The sequence below is a fragment of the Aquarana catesbeiana genome, linkage group LG05 (assembly GCF_042186555.1).
Source record: "Aquarana catesbeiana isolate 2022-GZ linkage group LG05, ASM4218655v1, whole genome shotgun sequence".
NCBI lineage: Eukaryota > Metazoa > Chordata > Amphibia > Anura > Ranidae > Aquarana > Aquarana catesbeiana.
The window spans coordinates 382,598,249-382,622,183 of record NC_133328.1 but is presented as its reverse complement, the minus strand read 5'-3'; the positions used below and the strand labels follow the sequence as shown (position 1 = coordinate 382,622,183).

The 23,935-nt window shown below is 41.4% G+C and overlaps 1 protein-coding gene across 2 annotated transcripts in view; it reads right to left on the bottom strand.

The window, feature by feature from the left end:
- The window catches only part of BMP6 (bone morphogenetic protein 6), a 230,309-nt gene that overhangs the window by 87,881 nt on the left and 118,493 nt on the right, over positions 1–23,935 (bottom strand). For both annotated transcript variants that reach the window (XM_073631025.1, XM_073631026.1), the window contains exon 2: positions 2,474–2,666. In XM_073631025.1, coding sequence (XP_073487126.1) covers positions 2,474–2,666 — 193 coding nt within the window. The remainder of the gene's footprint in view (positions 1–2,473; positions 2,667–23,935) is intronic.

Sequence of the window (23,935 nt, the reverse complement as noted above, 5' to 3'; positions counted from 1 at the left end):
TATAGGTTGGCTGGGAGGTTCACTAGGAGAAGAGGGGAATTGTTGCTTTGCTTGTTACGTTACATACAGTCAGGTTCATAAATATTGGGACATCGACACAATTCTAATCTTTTTGGCTCTACCACAATGGATTTGAAATGAAACTAACAAGAAGTGCTTTAACTGCAGACTTTCAGCTTTAATTTGAGGGTATTTACATCTAAATCTGGTGAACAGTGTAGGAATTACAACAGTTTGTATATGTGCCTCCCGCTTTTTAAGGGACCAAAAGTAATGGGACAGATTAACAATCATCCATCAAACTTTCACTTTTTAATACTTGGTTGCAAATCCTTTGCAGTCAATTACAGCCTGAAGTCTGGAATGCATAGACATCACCAGACGCTGGGTTTCATCCCTGGTGACGCTCTGCCAGGCCTCTACTGCAACTGTCTTCAGTTCCTGCTTGTTCTTGGGGCATTTTCCCTTCAGTTTTGTCTTCAGCAAGGGAAATGCATGCTCAATCTGATTCAGGTCAGGTGATTGACTTGGCCATTGCAAAAAATTCCTCTTCTTTCCCTTAAAAAAGTCTTTGGTTGCTTTTGCAGTATGCTTCGGGTCATTGTCCATCTGCACTGTGAAGTGCCGTCCAATGAGTTCTGAAGCATTTTGCTGAATATGAGCGGATAATATTGCCCGAAACACTTCAGAATTCATCCGGCTGCTTTTGTCAGCAGTCACATCATCAATAAATACAAGATAACCAGTTCCATTGGCAGCCATACATGCCCACGCCATGACACTACCACCACCATGCTTCACTGATGAGGTGGTATGCTTTAGATCATGAGCAGTTCCTTTCCTTCTCCATACTCTTCTCTTCCCATCACTCTGATACAAGTTGATCTTGGTCTCATCTGTCCATAGGATGTTGTTCCAGAACTGTGAAGGCTTTTTTAGATGTTGTTTGGCAAACTCTAATCTTGCCTTCCTGTTTTTGAGGCTCACAAATGGTTTACATCTTGTGGTGAACCCTCTGTATTCACTCTGGTGAAGTCTTCTCTTGATTGTTGACTTTGACACACATATACCTACAACCTGGAGAGTGTTCTTGATCTGGCCAACTGTTGTGAAGGGTGTTTTCTTCACCAGGGAAAGAATTCTTCGGTCATCCACCACAGTTGTTTTCCGTGGTCTTCCGGGTCTTTTGGTGTTGCTGAGCTCACCGGTACGTTCTTTCTTTTTAAGGATGTTCCAAGCAGTTGATTTGGCCACATCTAATGTTTTTGCTATCTCTCTGATTGGTTTTTGTTTTTCAGCCTAATGATGGCTTGCTTCACTGATAGTGACAGCTCTTTGGATCTCATATTGAGAGTTGACAGAAACAGATTCCAAATGCAAATAGCACACTTGAAATGAACTCTGGACCTTTTATCTGCTCCTTGTAAATGGGATAATGAGGGAATAACACACACCTGGCCATGGAACAGCTGAGCAGCCAATTGTCCCATTACTTTTGGTCCCTTAAAAAGTGGGAGGCACATATACAAACTGTTGTAATTCCTACACCGTTCACCTGATTTGGATTTAAATACCCTCAAATTAGAGCTGAAAGTCTGCAGTTACAGCACATCTTGTTCGTTTCATTTCAAATCCATTGTGGTGGTATATAGAGCCAAAAAGATTAGAATTGTGTTGATGTCCCAATATTTATGGACATGACTGTACTTTTGATCTCTACATTCTGTGCAGTACTTACTCTCCACCCCAGCACTCTATGTGTTATGCCTCTCCCATTGTTAGCACAATTTGGCCATGCCCACTGTTTGGTTGGGCAAGCTACACATGCTGCTATTTACCCTGCCCTCTGCTTCACCCTGCCTTACCCTCACCAAAAGTGGTTGTGGTCATTAAGGTGATCCCCAGATGTCATGTTGTAAATCTTGTTACCTTATACTCTATGCTCAACATTTTTTTGTTTGTTTTTTGCCAGTGTCTGATTCTTCTGTAGGTGGCAGCAAAACCCTATGTATCTAAATTACTCATTCTGCGTCCCTTAGTATAAAATTAAAAAACACTCCTTTTAAGATAGAAAAGGTTCCAGTGACCCCTATTGTGATTGGATGTCTTCAGACCAGCAGAAAAAGCTTCCAGTGAACTCTGCTGTGCTCAGATTTATTCAGACCAGCAGAAGTTCATAAAGGATACTGTTCTCCTCAAGTTTGTGTGTGTCCTACCTGGGTTTGCATTGGTTTCCCAAGGGTGCTTTAGGTTCCTTTAACCTGCACTTGCATGTCTGTCACATTAGGACAAGCAGCTGTGTTCGTGCAGCTGCTGGATCCTTATAGACATGAATGAGCTGCTTGCATGCAGCACCTGCTGGCTACTAAGGACGCAGAAAAAACTGCCTGTTCATGGTATACGGGCCTTAGCACCCCGGTTAATAAGGCCTGAATGGTAATAGCTCATTAAAACACATTTTCATGAGAAATACCTGCTTTTGTGTTCTGTTAATACTTGATAAACGCTGATTAAAAAAGTCTGGTTTTCATAGGTGCCCAAGACACAATCCTTGTAAATACGGAATTCCGCAGCCGTCACTGCTTCTCCCTCTGGAATCTGTGATAGATTAAACTTGAATTCTTTATGATGTCTTAGACGGGGTGACAGCTCCTTATCATATTCAACTAGAAATAGAAAAAATAGAAGCCAGTCAAAGTATATCCTAAATATTGTTCTGCATTATAAAATGTATGTACAAACCCACTTCCAAAAATTTGGATGCTGTGTAAAATCTACATAAAAAAAAGAATGCAATGATTTGCAAATCCCATAAACCCATATTTTATTTGCAATAGAAAACATATCAAATGTATAAAACGGTAGTAAACCGCTGTGTTTTTTTTTTTTGCAACCTGCAAGGTAAAGCCATAATGTGCTAGCATGCATCACTAGCACATACCTTAGAAAGATGCCTTCCAGTGGCGGCCTGTCACTGCTGAGAAGGCTTCCATCTTCACCCAGTCTACCTACCGGTTTTGCGGACTCCAGCTGTGTGAGTAGCTGGAGCTGCAATGACGTCACCCCCCGTGGAACAGCCCTTCCGATCGCATGTGGCGATGCTGTAATCGGCACAGTATACAGTAAATATCTCCTAAACATTGCACATTTAGGCGATATTTACAGTACTTATAGGTAAGCCTTATCCCCACTTTATGCCCCATCTCCTTACTCGCCTTCTCTTCCAAACTTTTTGAAAGACTGGTCTACAACCAACTGAGTGACCATCTGACCATGAACAAACTTCTTGATCTCCTTCAGTCTGGATTTCGCCCTCAACACTCCATGCAAACTGCTCTCCTTAAACTCACAAATGACCTACTTTCAGCTAAAACCAACAGCCACTATTCTGTACTACTTCTCCTGGACCTCTCTGCTGCCTTTGACACAGGGCTGAACATGGCTCTTCACCAAAACATGTTAGCAGTTACTTTGTACTTGGTGATTATCGAATAAAGAATTTGGACGGATTCCAAAGTGTGGGTTCTTTCCATACATCCATATTCTGAGTTTGTGACGAGTGGGAGGTCGTCTGAACCTGGCACCTGGAGAGAAGGTACCAGTAACCAACACGCATATTTGGAGGCTTTCACAGTTAAAGCGGTGCTACCCTGTGTGCCACTGACACATTGGACCACCCCCTCCTCCTCAAAAAACTCCACTCCTTTGGTCTCCGTTCCTGTACTTCTCACTGGTTCTCATCCTACCTATCCCATCGCTCCTTCAGTGTCACTTACAACTCTACTTCCTCCTCTCCTCTTCCTTTCTCTGTCAGGGTCACCCAAGGTTCTGTTCTTGGACCTCTCCTTTTCTCAATCTACACCACCTCCCTGGGTCAGTTGATTGCCTCCCATGGTTTTCAATATCATCTCTACGCTGATGACACCCACATCTATCTCTCCACCCCCTAGCTCTCTCCATCTGTCTCCTCACCAACTTACTAGCAGACATATCAGCCTGGATGTCACATCACTTCCTCAAACTCAACCTATCCAAAACCGAGCATATGATATTTCCTCCACCAGGTGCCACTTCCCCTGAATTCTCTGTCAATATCAACGGCTCAGCTATCAACTTGTCCCCCCACGCCAAGGTTCTAGGTGTAATCCTGAACTAACCTTTCGGCCCCAATCCTATCGCTATCCAAAATTTGCCACCTCAACCTCCGTAACATCTCCAAGATATGCCCCTTCCTAGCCAATGTCACCACAAAGCTTCTATTCCACTCCCTGGTCATCTCTCGCCTCGACTACTGCAACTCCCTCCTCATTGGCTTACCTCTATATAGGCAATCCCCACTTCAGTCTATCATGAACACTGCTGCCAGGCTCATCCACCTCACAAACTGCTCAGCTTCTGCTATACCCCTCTGACAATCCCTCCATTGGCTGCCACTCAACCAACAAATTAAATTCAAGATACTAACAATAACTTACAAAGCCATCCACAACCTGGCCCCCAGCTACATCACTAACCTAGTCTCAAAATACCAACCTAATTGTTCTCTTCGCTCCTCCCAAGACCTGCTGCTCTCTAACTCCCTTGTCACCTCATCCCATGCTCACCTTCAGAACTTCTCCAGAGCCTCTCCCATCCTCTGGAATGCTCTACCCCAATATGTCTGACTTTCTCCTACTTTGTCCACTTTCAGATGATCCCTGAAAACTCATCTCTTCAGAGAAGCCTATCTGGCCCCCACCTAACAACTGTACATTTATTTTTTCCATCAGCACATCCTCCACAGTTAATAAATCTTGTATCTCTTGACCTTCCCTCCTAGATTGTAAGCTCTAAGGCGCAGGGCTTTCTGATTCCTACTGTATTAAAGTGTATTGTATTTGTACTGTCTAGTTGTAAAGCGCTGCGTAAACTGTTGATGCTATATGAATCCTGTATAATAATAACAATATTATAGGCTTACCTATAGGTAAGAATTATGCATGGGAGTTTACTACAACTTTAACCTGCGAAAATGTGCCATTTAAAAAAAAAATAAGGTAATTTTGAAATTGATGGCAGCCACACATCACAAAAGAGTTGACAGGGCAACAGAAAGCTGGGAAAGTAAGGGAAATAAATGGAACTAACAAGGAAGAGCTGGAAGAACATTCTGCAACTAATTAGGTTAGTCGGCAACAGGTCAGTAACATGATTAGGTATAGAAAAAGCATCTTAGAGAGTCAGAGTGTCTCGGTAGTAAAGATGGGCAGAGCTTCCCCATCTGTGCAAAGATAATGTTCCTCAATGTAAAATTGCAAATACTGTGAATCTATCATCATCTACAGTACATAATGTCATCAAAAAAATCCAAGAATCTGGAGAAATCTCTGTGTGCAAGGGACGAGGCCGAAACGCAATATTGGATGCCTATGATCTTCAGGCCCTCAGACCACACTGCATTGCAAACAGGCATGATTCTGTGATAACCATCACTGCACAGACTCAAAAAACTTCCAAAAATCACTGCCTGTGAACACCATTCTCTGTGCCTTTCAAAAATGTAAGTTAAATTGGCAGAAGGTTTTTATCTTCTATGCATGAAGATAAAAAAGAAAAAAAAAACCCGTTTGTGTGCAGCAGTCCCCCTCACACTCACCCCCTAATACTTATCCTCATTGGCTGAGAAAACAGCGGGCGTCATTTTGCTCCCGCTGCTGTCAATCAAAGTCAGTGAGCAGATGAAGAGATAGAAGGGGTGGGGCTGAGCTGGAAGCATTTCACGTACTGTATTGTATATTTTTGCAGTCATATTGTTTTAACTAGGCCTATACCACACATGGCAGATGTCCCTGGAAACTTGAAATCATTGTAGTAGACACCACTACTTGATCTCCACTTGGTTAAAGATCCCATGCTGAGCATCCTGCCTAATGAAATCTAAACACAGACAATCAGCAGCTCCTGGAAAGTGTTCTTTGATTGGATGAGGTGGAAAGGCAAGGTGGTGATGTATTGCTCAGGACCTTGTCCGAATCCACTTATCCGTTTTGTAATCCCCCTATCCATCACTTGTGAAGCGAATCTCAAGGAAACTAAATTCTTCACAAAATTAATACTATATGCAAACAATGGAGATATTACCAGACACAGCACTACCTTTTGTTTATACCTTGTTGTGTAGAGGTGGGCTATAGAGGTGGGCTATAGTACACACTTGTAGGGATATTGGCCTGGGTGCAATCCATAAAAAAGTATGTAAAATATAAAGCAGGTGCACTCAGCAGGACCTACAACAGGAGGAATTTCCCAGTTTTATAAATGAAAATGTTTTGGCAGAGTACAGCCTCCTGTCAATCTATATGGACGTTTTTAAACGTGGGTTACTATCTGTCAAGTTAAATCGTTCAGGAGAGGTTGTAGAGCTCCATTTTAGTCTGTTAACCTCCCTGGCGGTATTATTTCGGATTTTAGGTGCTGAAAGCGGTACAATTATTTTGCATGGAAATTTGGTGTTTTATATTGTAGGTCTGTAATTCTTAACAATAACTCACTTAAATCTGTCCAAACAAGAGTCTAGTAGATATCCCGGGTATGATAAAGTTTGAAACACAAAAACATAAATTATAATATATTAAATAAAAATAAATAATAATAAAAAAAATAAAAAAATAATAATAATAAAATACATTTCCCCACGATTCACTATCGCTCAATTCTGCAAGTGTTCTAATTTACTATTGCTGTTTTCTAGCTGGTCTAAAGCCACTTTTGATGTAAACTGACACTTTTTGGTTGCTATGGACAATCTCAAGTTTTCAGGCAGAAAGAACAGTATATATAACATAAAACTGCATGCAGGGCATAGGACAAAGCACTGGGGACAAAAGGGATGTGAAATAATTTCATACAGTTCTGTAATCTGTAAGATTACAGTACTGAATGTGTTATGTTTTTACAATTTTTTGAATTTGCCGCCAGGCTCCGCCCCCGTGCGTTGCGCCGCTCGCAGGGAACGGAGCCTGGCACGGAGAGGCTTCGGAGGAGGACGGAGCCTGCAGACACAGCAGGGGACATCGCAGGATCCCGGGGACAAGGTAAGTAAAGCCACACCAGGATCCTGCGATGTAATCCCGAGTGTGGCTCGGGGTTACCGCTAATGGTCCTGAATTTTAACCCCGAGCCACACTCAGGAAAACCGCCAGGGAGGCTACACACAGCTGTTGCTTTTGAACTTGTAAGTTAACCAACACATTGGGGGCTATTTACTAAAATTGCATGGTGCAAAATCTGGCACAACTCTGCATAGAAGCCAATCAGCTACCAGGTTTTATTGTCAAAGCTTAATTGAACAAGCTGAAGTTGGAAGCTGATTGGTTACCATGCACAGCTGCACCAGATTCTGAGTAAACCACTTTTAGTAAATGTCCCCCATTGCCTCTGCTAAACCAAAACCTTAGGTGGTCTTATCAGTCACACCCTGTAAATTACATAACGCCTCTTCTTATGTTTCACAGATGAGGAGAGAGGGAGGTGTTGTGTAGTTTAAATCAGGAGTGAGCATCCTAGGGTGACAATACTGCTCCTTTATACATACTGTATAGTGAATGAGCATTGTCACCCTAGGACAGGAAGTGTGAACTCCAGCCTTACCTTCAGTCTTGCACAATTGTACAGGAAGCTTTCCTGCACTGAAACGGCTTACTATGGTTTAACTGCACGCTGCTAGATTTTCACAGTGTGCATTAGAAGCTATAGCAAATCAGATAGAGCCTGCCTCCTTTCCTGGCTGAAAGAGGTCTTACTAGAGATTAAAACTATACTTTTAAAATGTATGAGCAAATGGAAATTACATATGATTATTTAACCTACTACAGGGCTGCATTTAGTTATCAAGCTGTACTAGGCACAATATTATGCCCTTTTCCTCTTACTCCACTCTTAGTGTCTTGTGTGAATTTTGGTAACAAGGACTGCTAGAATGAGCTGTTAGAAGCATCATGCTGTCTTCATTTTACGCAGAACTACTTTCAGATGTACAGACCACCAAAGAGAAAGAAAAAAACGGGCTCATGTTTCCCAAACTAAGATGCCTCTCAACATTTCTTAAAACTCTCTTGTTGGATTTAGTTAAAAAAGTCCAAGGGTGGACAGAAGAGAGAAACAAAATGAGAAAAAAGTTGATACAGCCCTGTTCTGATGTGTAAAAGTAGAGCTCTTCTTTAGATTACCTTTAAATGACATACAGTAGTTGTATTTATTATGTCAGTTCTAGAAGCTGCTGGATTTCAGAAGCACTTCAGTGTTGAACGGGGTGGTGATGGTAGACTAACATTCCCTGAAGTTTACACAAATGTTAAAATTTATTTTTACAATTTTACTAAATGGTGCGATGCTTGAAAAAAAATGCTGACAGAGCACAAAATATGCTGGAAATATGCTGTACTGGAAGAAAAAAACAATACATGTTTAATAGTAATTCAGCTGAAGTCATAGGGCTTTTTGAGGAAATGTCAATCATAAATCTCTAACAGACTTCCACTGTATGTTATAAGGTTAGCAGTTTTCATGTTTGGGGAACTTTCAAAATACTACTTACTGTATTTTATATAAATTGTGCTATATGTGACAGTGCATTAAAAGATAAAGGATCTACAAGTTTGAGATTTAAAAAAACCCCATAGTTTTAAGAGTAATATTTGTATTTATAATTTCAGCCATACCGAGTCTTGCATATAATTATTATGTATATGTATTATTAAAAACTTATTTTATACAAAACAGTTTGCATATTTTACCTGTATGGTTATCTGCTTGTCTGGAGCTCAGCTTTAAAGCTCTTTTAGTGGGGTCACTCCAAACACCACAGGTTATTAAAGCCTTAAAGGGGTTGTGACAAGTTGAGTATAGATTATGTGACTCTAGCTGATTACTACTGTCAATATAATGGCAGGAGTGAAAAGGGAGCATATATGTAGGCATAACTACATATACCGAACCTCCTCTTTCGGGGTCCCCTGCTGGCACTAATGGCTCCTCCTCATCTGTGTCTGCCCCAATAGCAAGTGCTTGCTATGGGGGAAGGGCTCGATCCTGAGCCAAGCTATGTGTGTCCACAGATACACACAGTGCAGCTTAGCCCCACCTCCTGCTCCCTCTTCACAGGATTTGATTGACAGCAACAGAAGCCAATGGCTCTTGTTGCTGTCTCTGTGTCTGTAAGTAGAGAGAGGGAAGCCATGCTGTTCTCAAACACAGCGCTGGATCAAAAAAGGAGCCAGGTAAGTATCTGGGAGGGTGGAGGGGGGCTGTGGGGAAGTTTTTTTTTTTTTACCTTAATGCATAGAATGCATTAAGGTATAAAAACCTTTAGCCTTTAGAACCGCATTAAATCCAGCCTGAACAGTAGTCTCTTCTAAAGCAGCAGGATTTCCAGGGACAGTGTGAGTACCTCTACACCCCCAGGGCCAAAAAGAGAGAAAGCTGCAATATTCAGCAAGCTTTCCAGGACAGTGCCAACAAGCTAAACCAAATTCCTTGTCCTGGGACATTTCACCAAGCAGCCAGGTGGGCTGGAATTTTCAAGAGAGAGGACAGAGCTCCTGCAAGTTGGGACTTTTGCTAAATTCCAGGGGACACAGAGCTCCTATAAGGGGAATTCTTACTGCCATTTCCTGTTATTGATCCAAAAGGGATATAGTTTACAGTGTGAAGGAAGTTGTCCTCGTGTTGTTCTTTCAAGTCAAGTTGGGCATCCCATAATCCTTCTGCCCTAAAATTGTTTTCCCCAATAAAACAACAAAAACAAGCCCATGGACTGATTTTTTGTCTCTGAATGAAAGTTGGAAAATGTGTGTTGCCTTGATGTGCAGGAATAGGGGGACTGAAAATCCAGCGGCCCTTTAGGGGGTAGCGTAAAGTTAATTTAAAGGATTTTTTTTTTACTGCGTGTTTGTTCTTCACTTTTAGTTAATATTTCTCACTTTGATTTTCAAAAATATCACGCTTTGATGTTAACAAAAATGGAAAAATTACTCAAAACTCTTTAATTAAAAAAACAAAAAAAAAAATCAAATTTTGATGTTCATTTTTTGCTTTTGAACCTTAAACCCTGTAAGCAAATTATTTACATATACCTAAATATTTATTTAATTTTAGTCACTTCAGCCCTGGAAGGTTTTACCCCCTTTTTGACCAGAGTATTTTTTGTGATACAGCACTGTGTCGCTTTAACTGACATTTGCGCAGTCATGCGACATTGCACCTAAACAAAATTAACGTCCTTTTTTTCCCACAAATAGAGCTTTCTTTTGATGGTATTTGATCACCTCTGTGTTTTTTATTTTTTACTCTATAAACAAAATAAGAGGCGTCAATTTAGAAAAAAAAGCAATATTTTAAATTTTTTGCTATAATATATATCCCCCAAAAAATTACCAATAAAAATATATAAAAAAAACAATTTCTTCCTCAGTTTAGGCCAATATGTAAATTGCAATAAGCGTATATTGATTGGTTTGCGCAAACGTTATAGCGTCTACAAAATAGGGGATAGATTTATGGCATTTTTTTATAATTTTTTTTTTTATTAGTAATGGCGGCGATCTGCAATTTTTATCATGACTGCGACATCGCGGAAGACAGATTGGACACTTTTGACACTATTTTGGGACCAGTGTCATTTATACAGCGATCAGTGCTATAAAAATGCACTGATTACTGTGTAAATGACACTGGCAGGGAAGGGGTTAAACACTAGGGGACGATCAAGGGGTTGAATGTTTTCCCTAGGTGTGTTCTAAGTGTAGGGTTGATGGGCTCACTAGAACATGACAGAGATCACTGCTCCCGATGACAGGGAGCCGTAGATCCCTGTCATGTTGCTAGGCAGAACAGAGAAATGTTTACATAGGCATCTCCCCATTCTGCCTCACGATCGCGGCCCACTGGCGAACATTGAGTCTGCCGGACCAGCGGGCACGCTCACGCTGCGATTAGCCCACTAGCCCACGATTTAAAGGTGAAGTACAGGTACGCCCATTTGCGCAGCCGTGCCATTGTGCCGACGTATATCGTTATGCGTTGGACGACAAGTGGTTAAAATTGCTCCTGAGTGGCCAGAAAAGAGAGGACCTGCACCACAGGTAAAATAAAACAACAGTTGCCATTGCAGTCGGATCTTAATAAGTATATATCTAGGGAGGGGCAAGTAGCTTAGGGCAAAGGAGCAAAAAGGATATGGATTAGGAAGGAAGGAAGTGCATTATTTGAAAAAACTGAAAACTATCAGTTGCTAAGTCTGTTAAAAATCAAAAAGATAAAACTAAGGCATATACAAAACGGAAACATAGTGTAAAAGAAATACTCTTTCAGCTTTGATCCCTATGTGACATGTTCAATTTGTTTCGTTCTGAATTGAAATTCGGACAAATTTTTTTGTTATTCAGAAATTCGGATGTATGCCAATTTCTGAATTACAATAGTAACGAATTTAAACAAATCCAAAATAACGTAACAAAATTTCGATCAAAATTCGAATTCGAATAGTTTTTGATTCAAATTTCCGAAGAGAATAAAATAGAATATAAAATAAAGGAATAGTATAGAAAAGAATATAAATGAATATAATAGAAAATAAAAGAAAATAAAAGAATGGAATATAATAGAGCAAAACAGAATATAAATAAAAAATTTGAAAAAAATTGAATAGAAAATAAAGGGATAGAATAGAAAATAAAAGAATAGAGTAAAATAGAACAACATAGAATAGAAAATAAAAGAACAGAATAAAATAGAATAGAAATTAAAGGAATAGAATAGAATTAAAAACAGAATAGAAAGAATTTAACCATTTTCTGAAATTCACATTTCAAATAGAATAAATTGGAATTAGAATACAATAGAAAAGAATAGAATGGAATAAAATAGAAAGAATATAACCTTCTTCCGGAATTCAAATTTTGAATAGAGTAAATTCAAATTTGAATAGAATAGAAAATAAAATAAAAGAATACAATATAAAAAAACAATGGAATAGAAAGAATATAACAATTTCCTACAATTCAAATAGAATAAATTTGAATTAGAATAGAATAGAAAAGAATAGATTAGATTAGAATAGAAAATAAAAGAATAGAATTGACTAGAATAGAAAAGAATAGAATAGAATAGAAGAAAAGAATAGAATAGAAAGAATACAAACATCTTTCGAAATTCTAATTTCGAATAGAATATATTAGAATTAGAATAGAACAGAAAAGAAAAGAATAGAAAATAAAATGATAGAAAAGAATAAACAATAGAAAAAAATAGAATACAATGGAAAGAATATAACAATATGACCATTTTCCGAAATTCTAATTTCAAATCGAATACATTTGAATTTGCATAGAAAACAACAGAATGTAATAGAAAAGAATAGAAAAAACAATAGAATAGAATGGAATAGAAATAATATAACTACAGTATCTTCCAAAATTCGGATTTCGAAATGAATAAATTCAATTTTGAATGAAATTCAATTCAAATGGAATTTGAATGCAATTCGAATTCAAATTGATTAGAATTTTCCAAATTCGGTCGAATTGAGTTCAATTTGACCGAATTCGGAAAATTTGAATCGATTCGAATAAACTAAACAAATTTTGAAAATGAATTAACTGAATTAAACAAATTTATGTAAATGGATAAAAAGTAAGCTGTGCTCTTAAAGTGACATATTAACCAAATAAGTGAACACAAAACAAAAAAAAGAAAAAGAAAAAGTGATTGAAAATGTTAAGGAAGTCCCAAACTAGAGTCCTCCAATATCTATCTAAGATTCTGATGGTTCCTTCAATGAAGGACGAACTAGCAACCACAGGTTCAGTGAAAATCTTGTGAACGCAGTAAATCCACCACCACGCAAAGTGCACGCTTACCAGCTGCACAAGTTTAAGCACTTGTGGCTAATACCCAGCCAGGGCCTTTTCTTCCAAGGACTGCAGATGTTTGGTCTGGTCAGATGACATAGTAAGCAGTTTTGGAACGTAATTGGTGGTACAGCTTATGGACCCATACACATTTCAAGTAGCGATGATGCGATGGCAGCCCAAAGGGCCCGGTATGGACGGGGGGAACCCATGCCATTTTTTTTCTTAATTCTGTCATAGGGCTCCCCTTAACCACTTCAATACACTATATTATATATTGTACACTGCACTATATACCCTGCACTGTACTATATATATTACACTAAGTGCACTATATACTCTGAATTGCAGTATATATACTATATGGACTGTACTATGTATTCTGAACTGTAGTGTATATACTATACAGACTGCACTATATACTTTGAACTGCAGTATATATACTATACGGACTGCACTATATAGTCTGCTGAAATATTGGGCCTTAGTTGTTGGAGATGGCAGAACACGGTAACCTCTAGTTACTCTTGTTGGGGCAGGAACAGTCTCTGCTGTTAAATATTATTTCAAAAATTGTAATTACATGCCTCTGTCAAACAGGGGCAGAAACATTGGGCCTTAGGTGTTGGTGGTGCCAGAACACTGTAACCCCTCACAGTTACTCTTGTTGGGCGCAGGAACGGGCCCTCCTATTAAATATTATTTCAGAGGCTGCTTGCCCTCTTTTAGTTCCCTGTGAGTGTCTGCCTCTCCTTGGAGGCCTTCCAGACATGATGGGTATTTTTTTTAACACCGCACAACACTGTATTAGATACTGTGTACACCGCCTGAAGTGTATTTGAAACTGTACACACTGTATTATATACTGTGTACACCGCCTGCACTGTATTAGAAACTGTACACCGCCGAATGCACTGTATATATAGGCTACACTGAATGCAGAGTATATATATATATATCAAATACACTACCACTAACTTATTAACCTACCTGCCTAATCTAGCTCAATCTCTCTATCTCCGTCCACTATAACACACTATACAGGCTTATATAGTGTGGGACGTGGACTTAGTCCCCCTGAGCCATGATTGGCCAATTATGGCTCTCACTGAGGAGCGTGCTGTGTTTGGCCAAAGCATGCAGGTCGGGTGTATGCTTTGGCCAATCATCATACAGCAATGCACTGCGGTCTTGCAGTGCATTATGGGGTGCTTGGATTTGCTGCGAACGCCCCATAAAATTCACTGTTTGGCAAACAGGTGAACACCTGATGTTCGAGTCCCTATTTATATTTTTAAAATGAAATAAAATAGGCAAGCCAATTTCTACCAGTGTAGAATACCCATACACCCTGTTTTGTAGCACTAGTGAGTAAGTAGTAAGACTCCCCAGACGGTGGCAACATTCCAGGGCTCCTTCCCACTGCTTTGTTACAAGGGGCCTGGAACACACAGATTTGCAACGCTCTGCAACTTTCCTCAAAAGTGAAAGAGTTTTAAAAGCCTGCTGAAAAACCGTGCAATCTGTATTATTTTTGGCTGGCAGCATTCCTCTTTGTTAAGGGTAATACAAAACACACCATGTAAGCCTATTTTAATGACAGGTCCAAATCTCGGCCACAATAAATTCCAGGGGACATAATTTGCTGTAAGAAATACAGTGATTTTGAGAAAAAGAATATCTGTTTGACTGGGAATTCCTCTGTAGTGGTTTCCTGCTTGTTTAAATTAAGGGAAAAGAAATGAAACAAAATAATCTATGCCCACATTCTCTTTCAATGGTGTTAGGCAAAGAAAACTTTTGACAATTGGAAGGCTGACCTCTGTTTCCAGCACAAAACCGTACACATATGGCATGTGTTTCCAATGCTCATTTCCATATTTAGCACTTAATTGTCTTTTCATGTTTTCCTTAATATATTCAAGCACAAATTAGGTTTTACAAACATGAAGAAAGCTAGGGGTTCAGAAGTAAGCTTACCAAACAAACAATATGCAAAAGCAACAGTGGTGAGGGAGAGATCAGGGGATTATCACGGTGCCAAACAATAATTGAAATACATAGAGTAAAATTGTAATGTTTTATTCACAAATAATTAAAAGAAATGTACACACATACATATCAGGGGTGTGAGCAACACAGAAAATAATAAGGATAATAAAAAGCCAACTGTACAATAATTTTACAGAACCCAGCCTAAGGCGTGGTGGCAGGTCCTGTAAGCAGGTATTTGAAGTCCTACATATTTCGCCTAGAATGACTTCCTCAGGGACAGTTTGTTATACCTGTATTATTATCTTGAAATTCTACAAGAAATGACAATCAGATTCTGCTTACCAGCAAGGTGTTATCGACAGTAACACTTGGAAATTTTTAAATGTTAAAGACCCCAAAATACCAACTTTTTACGTCTTACCAAAATTGCATAAATCTCTTGAATCTCCGCCCGGCCGCCCTATTGTGTCCGGGTGCCAATGCCTTACCGAAAATGCTAGTGCACTTGTAGACAAGTATCTCAGTCCGCACGTTACATCACTCCCCTCCTATGTCAATACCTTCGTATTCTCGAAGATTTGCAATTGCCTCATAATGTTTGGTTGGTTGCTCTTGACGTAGAGAGCCTTCCCCACAATAAAGGCATTGAGGTGGTTACCAATCTACTACAAGAAAGAGGTCCCCAATTTGAAGCATATGGCCAATTTGTCACCCATCTTTTACGGTTTATTTTAACACGAAACCACTTTTTGTTTGGCTCCTCCCACTTCCTCCAGGTACAGGGTGTGGCTATGGGCACCACATGTGCTCCATCATACGCCAACTTGTACCTGGGGGGGTGGGAAAGGGAATTGTTTGCCAATCCTGATTTAACTCATCTTCTGTGCCATGTGGTATCCTGGCACAGATACATAGATGATGTGCTTTTTTTCTGGTCTGGCACTCGGGAACAATTGTCCCAATTTGTTGACCTTTTGACTATCAACACTTACAACTTGAAATTTACTATGGAATGCAGTCAAACCAAAATTACATTTTTAGATCTGGAGATCCATTTGGATTCCAATGGAAAACTTTTTTCAGCACTTTACCGAAAGGGATCATCTGGAAACACTATTCTCCATGCAGGCAGTGCACATCCGAAACCATTACTAAATAGCATTCCTTTTAGTCAGTACCTTTGTATCAAGCGAAATTGTTCACATGAGACTGATTTTTTCAAAGCCTCCCACGATCAGTATCACAGATTTAAAAACAGAGGATACAGCCACATATTGTTAAAACGTGCCTTTCAATAAGGTTAAAAAACTGGACAGGGGTGTGGCTGGGATGTGAGCCGGAGAAGACGTTTGCCTCTGGAGCTCCATGCACATCCATTCAAACATCCCTCTCTCCTACACTGACAAAGCCGGTACGGCAGTACGATATCTCCGGAGGGGCTCTGGACATCTCAGGGAAGGCAAACATGTCTGCAAAGGGCCGGAGTAAGTCCCTGAAAGATCCGAAAACACAGCGCTCGGGGAAGGGGCGGGCCACGGACTCCCCAGGCCCCATCTTGCCCGATGTTTCCGGAGCACAGCGCGAACGGGAGCAGCGACAGAGCCCTCTCAAATTGCCTGCAGCCATGCAATCTCCTGCTGGGGAACAAGATTTGTCCCTGTCTGACACCCTGGTGGCTGCAGCCCTGGACACAATAACTAAACCTATCCTGGAGGCTATAGAAGGCTTTAAAACCATGCTGATGGTGCGGGTGGAACACATGGCATCGGAATGCACGCTGATCCGCCATGATCTTGATAAAATAAGAGGGCGGCTGACAGAGGCAGAGAATAGGATCGGAGAGGTGGAAGATCAGCAAGGGTCGCAAGCAGCACAGATAGCGGACCTGCATGCGGTGATGAGGTCTCTGGTTCATAAAGTGGACGACGCCGAAAATAGACAAAGACGCAACAACATCCGGGTGGTGGGCCTGCCAGAAGGGGCTGAGGGCGCGCGTCCAGCTGCATTTGCTGAATCGCTGTTTAAAACCCTGCTGGGATTGCCTGACATGCCTCCTACATATGTAGTGGAAAGGGCTCACAGAGTCCCCACAGGCCGCCGTCCTGAGGGTGCCCATCCTCGGCCTTTCTTGGTGCGGTTTTTGAATTTTCGGGACAGAGACATGATTCTGGCAGAGGCCCGGAAACACCCAGAGTTGCCTTACGAGAATACTAAAGTGATGCTTTTTCCAGACTTCTCGGCTGAGGTTCAGAAACGTTGCAGATCCTTCAACGAGGTGATACGCAGGCTGAGAGAGAAGGATATAAAGTACAGCATGTTATATCCCAGCCGGTTGCGGGTACCTCACAAGGGCACGATTCGCTTTTTTGACACCCCAATGGAGGCCAACGACTGAATTGATGGACTGTGACTCGACGGGATGCCGTGACACCCACCGCCTGTTGTCCATCTTTCTTAATTGCAAGCAGGGGCTGGTGTTTCCCTCTTTTTGTTCCCCCCTATCCTGCTCTTTTACCCTGTTTTTTATTTTTTGCAAGGGGGGATGGGAAGGGGAATACACCCCAGCTGGAGTGAAGGGGGGAAAATCAGCTCACATTTGGAATGACTGACGGTCACCAATATGCCTTACACTCTCTGATCCCCTTGACAAAACTCACTGTATCTAGAGTTGCCTTGCTGGTTGGAAGGACTCTCTTCTATGCAAACAGGGGAAATTATACAGTTTCCGGTCTGAAGGCACGGAGTATAAGAGGCATGAACATTGATGTTTTTCTAGACTGACGGATTTAGGAATTTTTCAATTTTTTTTTCTGTTTGATTTTGACCTTTTTTTTACGGTCACGCTTCCTCAAGGTTAAGAGGCAAGTTATGGGTGCAAGCTCGGTGTACAGTTTTTTGTTGTTTTTTCTTCACCGTAGCAGGGGATTATGAGGGAATTGGGTTGTTTTTATAGAGAATGTGCAATGATCCATGTTGGGTATTTGGTGATAGTCTCACTTCTTCACATCTACAGTGTAGTGAGTTATCATGGTCACGCCTAGTGAAAGTCTTGTTCAACTGTAATTTCTGTAATGTGCTGACATGGCAGGGTCAATAGTTAACGTGGTGTCTTGGAACGTCAGGGGCCTCAATGATAAGTTCCGCAGGGCTCTGATGTTCCAATATTTGAAACCAATTAAACCACAGTTAGTGTTTTTGCAGGAGACGCATTTAGATGGGAACAGGATTCTGTCATTACGCAGATCCTGGATTCAGCGTGCACTCCATGCAACATACTCTACGTATGCCAGAGGGGTTGCCATTTTAATTAGTAAGTGAATGCCTTGCACAATTCACAAAGTCATATCTGACCCTGGAGGGCGGTATTTAATAGTTGTTGCACACCTATATACGCATAAAATGGTTCTGGTGAATGTCTATGTTCCTCCTCCTTTCCAGATTCAGCTATTGTATGATCTTTTGGGTAAGCTGGCCCCCTTTATGCATCTCCCCCTGCTGATTGCGGGGGATTTTAATGCCATCTTGTGTGCCGCACTGGATTCATCTAATGCGTCTAGGGCGGCATCAGTTGATTTAGCTGCATGGGCAGATACGGCATCCTTGACAGAGTTGTGGAGCTGGAAGAACCCAACCACAAGGAGTTTTTCCTACTTGTCTAAAACGCATAGGTCTTCTTCTAGGATAGACTTGGCATTTGCCAATTCGCCCATGTTACAGCTGGTGAGGGGTGCAAATTATCTGGCCGGAGGCCTATCGGATCATACACCACTGTCTGTGCATGTGAGTCTGCCTTCAAGGCTCAGAGGGGGAGCATGGAGGTTGAACCCGGGTTGGATAGAGGTAGAGTCTGTGGCATCGCAGGTGACACCTTATGTTTCTAGTTTCTGGGAGGACAACTTAGGTTCAGCACCTTTGCCTATTGTATGGGATGCCTTCAAGGCATGCATGGGGGGCAGTACATCTCGGCCATTAAACAGGCAAGGAAAAGCTTTAATAGTAAAACGCAAGAATTGCAGGAGGCAGAGAGGACACGCGAGGCAGCACATGCCAACGATCACTCAAATGTCACATACTTGGAACTCTTAGAGGCGCGCCGTGTGTTGGCGTTGCACTTTACAGAGCTAACACATACTTCCTGGACAAAGAGGGCTGAATCCATCTTTGAACAGGGTGATAAAAATGAGACACTTTTGGCCATTTTAGCTGCGGAACAGAGACTCCAGACGAACATACCGTGTGTTAGGAACAACCAGGGTATTCTCCTCACAGATCCCAATGATATTCTGGAAACATTTGTGGAATATTATAGAACCCTGTATGCTCCCATACCTACGTACAATGTACAAGAATTAGAGCTGTTGCTATCTTCTTTGGAAATCCCTATGCTTTCGGAGACTGATAGGACTGATCTGGAGGCTGAGATAACAGAAAAAGAGATTGAAACAGCCATCAGATCATTCCCCCTGCATAAATCCTCAGGGCCGAATGGCTTATGTATAGAATGGTATAGGGCAAATATAGAGGCTTTAGTTCCAAGACTCAAAACCCTTTTCCTCTTCTGTCTTAAAAATAAGATTTTACCGGATACGCTGTTGGAGGCTCAGGTTATTCTACTACCAAAACCAGGTAAAGATCCGTTTGAATGCTCCTCATATAGACCCATAGCATTGTTGAATCAAGATCTTAAGATCTTGACAAAGATTTTGGCCACTAGACTATCAAAAGTTATTACTAACCTAGTGTCCATAGATCAAACAGGCTTTATCCCACAGAAATCCACAGACACAAACTTACGCAGGCTCTACACACACCTTCAAATTGAACATGTTAACATGGGAACGAGGGTGGTGTTATCCCTTGATTTAGCTAAAGCGTTTGATTCTGTGGATTGGAATTACATGTCAGCAGTGTTACGTCACATGGGGTTTGGAGATATATTTGGGACATGGGTATCTTTACTCTGTAGTAAACCAAAGGCAGCGATCAAATTGGGAGTGTCTGTTTCGCAGCAATTCACGGTGGGCAGGGGAACGCTCCAGGGTTGTCCCCTGTCGCCGTCCCTGTTCGCTATTGCGATAGAGCCACTAGCTATAGCACTTCGCAAATCTCCGGATGTAAAGGCATTAGGGGTGGGGGGCATTCGCGAGTGTACTGCTTTGTACGCGGACGATATGCTTCTCTTCCTACAAGACCCAGGCCCATCTTTAGAGGCGGTATTTAAAATACTGGAAGAATTCTCAAGATTCTCTGGGCTGTGTGTGAACTGGGAGAAGTCCAGTGCAATGGCCATTAATCCGGGGGCACAGGCGGTGGCAACGCAACAGGTCCCCATTACCTGGGTATCACAGTTTAAATACCTTGGTATTCACATAACACCTAAAGTGAGTGACTATATGTCATTAAACCTTATGCCTGTACTGGCAAAAACAAAAATACAGTTAGACGCATGGAAGCATTTGCCACTCTCGCTTATCGGGAAAGTTAACCTCATCAAAATGAAGGTGTTGCCGGTATTCTTATATTTTTTGAGAAACTCTCCAGTCTGGGTTCCGGCAACGTTTTTTAAAAGGGTAAACAGTATGTTTGGGTCTTTCATCTGGTCCGCAACACACCCCAGAATAGGCCTTAGGACACTGTAGGAACCCTGGGGTCAGGGAGGGCTCGCTCTCCCAGACTTATTTAAGTATTTTATAGCCGGACAAATGGTGGTGGCCAGAAGATGGTTGCTACGTGATGATGGGGATGCGGCTAACGTGTTGGAAGCGGCCCATTTGGGGTCCCACGAGAGCCTATCCTTTCTGCTGCATAGAGGTACCTCTGCACTGTCATCTCCGACTGACTCAATGCGCGTTACGATTCGCACATGGGACAGAGCGAAGGTGTTGATGAAGTCTCAGACTGATGTGTGGTCCCCGGACACTCCCTTGTGGTTCAACCCCAAACTGCCGCATTTGGGCACAATTCCTGATCCAATCATATGGGCTAGAGTCAGTATAAAACAATTGAAACACATAGTGGGTGGTAAAAAACTTCTTACATTTAATCAGCTAAAGGACAGACATAAACTGCCTAACTGGTACTTTTTCCGTTATTTGCAACTTAGTCATGCGTTCAAGTCGCATTTTGGATCAGACTCCCTGGATATTGGATCATCTCCCATAGAGTCATTACTGTGTGAGGAAAATTTATATAATTTACTTTTTTGATTGCACGTATTTCTTACATGATTATTCACAACGTATTTGTACCTCTGCTTTTTACACTATGTGATGTTTGATATTTATGGTATGCACCTGATAGGTTTTGTTTTACATCCATTTATAGTTTTTCTCACATTATTATCACAATATTATCACCATACACTCCCTACTAACACACACTTTATGAACAGCGCCACACTCCCAACTAGAGTTTTTCATTATATTTATCCTATGTCTCTCCTGCAGAGTGGTTTTCCAGAGCTATTTTTACCGCTCTTACCAACTGTATCTGATTAGCTCCCATCACTCCAATAGCATGACTGGACTTATAGGTAAGTTCATTTACTTCCCGGAACACACTACTGCATTTTTTTATCCATTTTGAACCTTTTTATATTGTCCCCTTAATACACCCTTGCATTTACATGGGTCTTAATCATATCCTCATCCACTCTTTTTTTATTTTTTTATTTTATTTTTCCCATTTCGTAGTCATCATCCACCTGCTATCTCTGCTGAGATTCAAGCCAGCATACTGGGTGCCCTGTTTTCTTTCTTTCTTCTTTTTTCGAAAACTGCATATATTGTAAGTATTATTGAGGCTATGTTAGCCCTATTTTTTGTTGGTCGGTATACTCAGATTATTTCTGGGGTCTGCCAAAACCATACTATCTATATCAGACTTTCTTTTATTTGCCAGGTCCTCTTTTCTGCCCCCTGCAGCCTCCTACTGTGCTTTTAGGCCTTGAATTCACCCCGGGGTCTCTTACGCCTGCCCCTTTGGGACCCATTGGTAGGTATTGTACCACCGTATGCCACTGGGGTTCTTGGGGTACCTGCCGGGTGGAGAGGGTTATCTTGGGTGTTGTTGGTTGATTTGGCTTATGCCCCAGCAACTATTATGTGGGACAATCTGTGGCCATATCTGACGGTGACATAACATATTTTTATCATTACCATGTCAATCTTTAATAATAGTTGGTGCTATTATACTGTCATTTCCTATCTGATTGTCATTTCTTGTTGTAGAATTTCAACATAATAATACAGGTATAACCAACTGTCCCTGAGGAAGCCATTCTAGGCGAAACATGTAGGACTCAAATACCTGCTTACAGGATCTGCCACCATGCCTTAGGCTGGGTTTTGTAAAATTATTGTACAGTTGGCTCACACCCCTGATATGTATGTTTGTACATTTCTTTTAATTATTTGTGAATAAAACATTACAATTTTACTATATGTATTTCAATTATTGTTTGGCACCGTGATAATCCCCTGATCTCTCCCTCACCACTGTTACCAATGTTATTGGGATGAGGTGCCGTATTGTTATGAGGACTATCCAGTCATCTAATCCCTAATATGCAAAAGCAATTATTTCAATAACCAGCTTTAGCATTTAGGGCCCCTACACACTAGGCCAGGGGTCGGCAATCTATGGACCGCAGGCCACACCCGGCCCGCCGACGCTAAATGTCAGGCCCATCAGTGCACGTGATCAATTTACGTGCACTCGGCCCGCAGACATTTTAACCATGGTCAGCTTTCTTGGGATAACAACCAATGCGGCTAAGAAGCAGTTTACCTGTTATCCCAAGCAGCGGAAGGGGATGTTACCCCCCCTCGCCACCTTCTGCGGCTCGCCTGGGCTCTCCCGTCCCACCTGAAGGCCTGAGTGACCAGCTGGCACGTCTACCAGCTGGCCGGAGACCCGAACGAAGCCGAAATCGGCTTTGATCGGGTCTCTGATCTAGTAACCCGGAAGCGATGTCATGACATCACTTCCGGTTTACAAAAGACTCAAAGACGCCAGATAAAAAAAAATGACAGCATTCAAAACAGCTAAACTTGGCGTATTGGATGCTTTTAAGTGCAAAGGAGGGATTTGGGGACTTATAGACCCAGATCCCCCCATAAGGAGTACCTGTCATGGCCTATTACTGTCACAAGAGATGTTTACATTCCTTCTGACAGCAATAAAAGTGATCAGAATTTTTTTTTAAAGGGACAGTGTAAAAATAAAAAATAAAATGAAATAAAATAAAGAAAAAATAATAATTTCAAGCACCCCATCCCTCCGTACTCGCGCGCAGAAGCGAACGCATACGAAAGTCACAACCGCAACTGTAAACAGTGTTCAAACCACACATATGAGGTATCATGATCGTTAGACCGAGAGCAATAAGTCTAGCACAATATCTCCTCTGTAACTCTAAACTGGTAACCTGTAGAACCTCTAAAGCGTCACCTATGGAAATTTTTAAGTACCATAGTTTGTCACTATTCCACGAGTGTGCACAATTTTAAAGCATAACAGGGGGCTGTGTAAAATGCAGAGGGGGCTGGGTGGGGGGTCTGTGTGATGTGCAGGGGGGGCTGTGTAATATAAAGGGGTCCAGAGGTACGAGGGCTGTGTAATGTAAAGGGGTCCAGAGGTGCTGGGATTGGATGCACATGGGTTAAATACCCTAATGCACCAGATTTTGCACTATCCAGCTTTAGTAAATCAACCCCCTAGTGTGCAAAGGGCCTTAGAAGTCAAAATACTTACATCATATATCAAAAGCAAAACAGCTAAATTTGAATGTTCAATCCATTACAATTACAGATGAGCCGAGCACCCCCCGGTTCGGTTCGCACCAGAACTCCCGAACATGGAAAAAGTTTGGATTCGAATCGCGAACCCTATTAAAGTCTATGGGACCCGAACTTGAAAAATTGAAAGTCCACCCCTCAGTGCGTGGCTTTATATCTAATCCCATAACACAACATTCCCTCAAACTCTGGGATAAACTACGAAAACCTTTTAAATTGATGTCACCGCACTCACCGTTGCTTTCCTTCATAGGT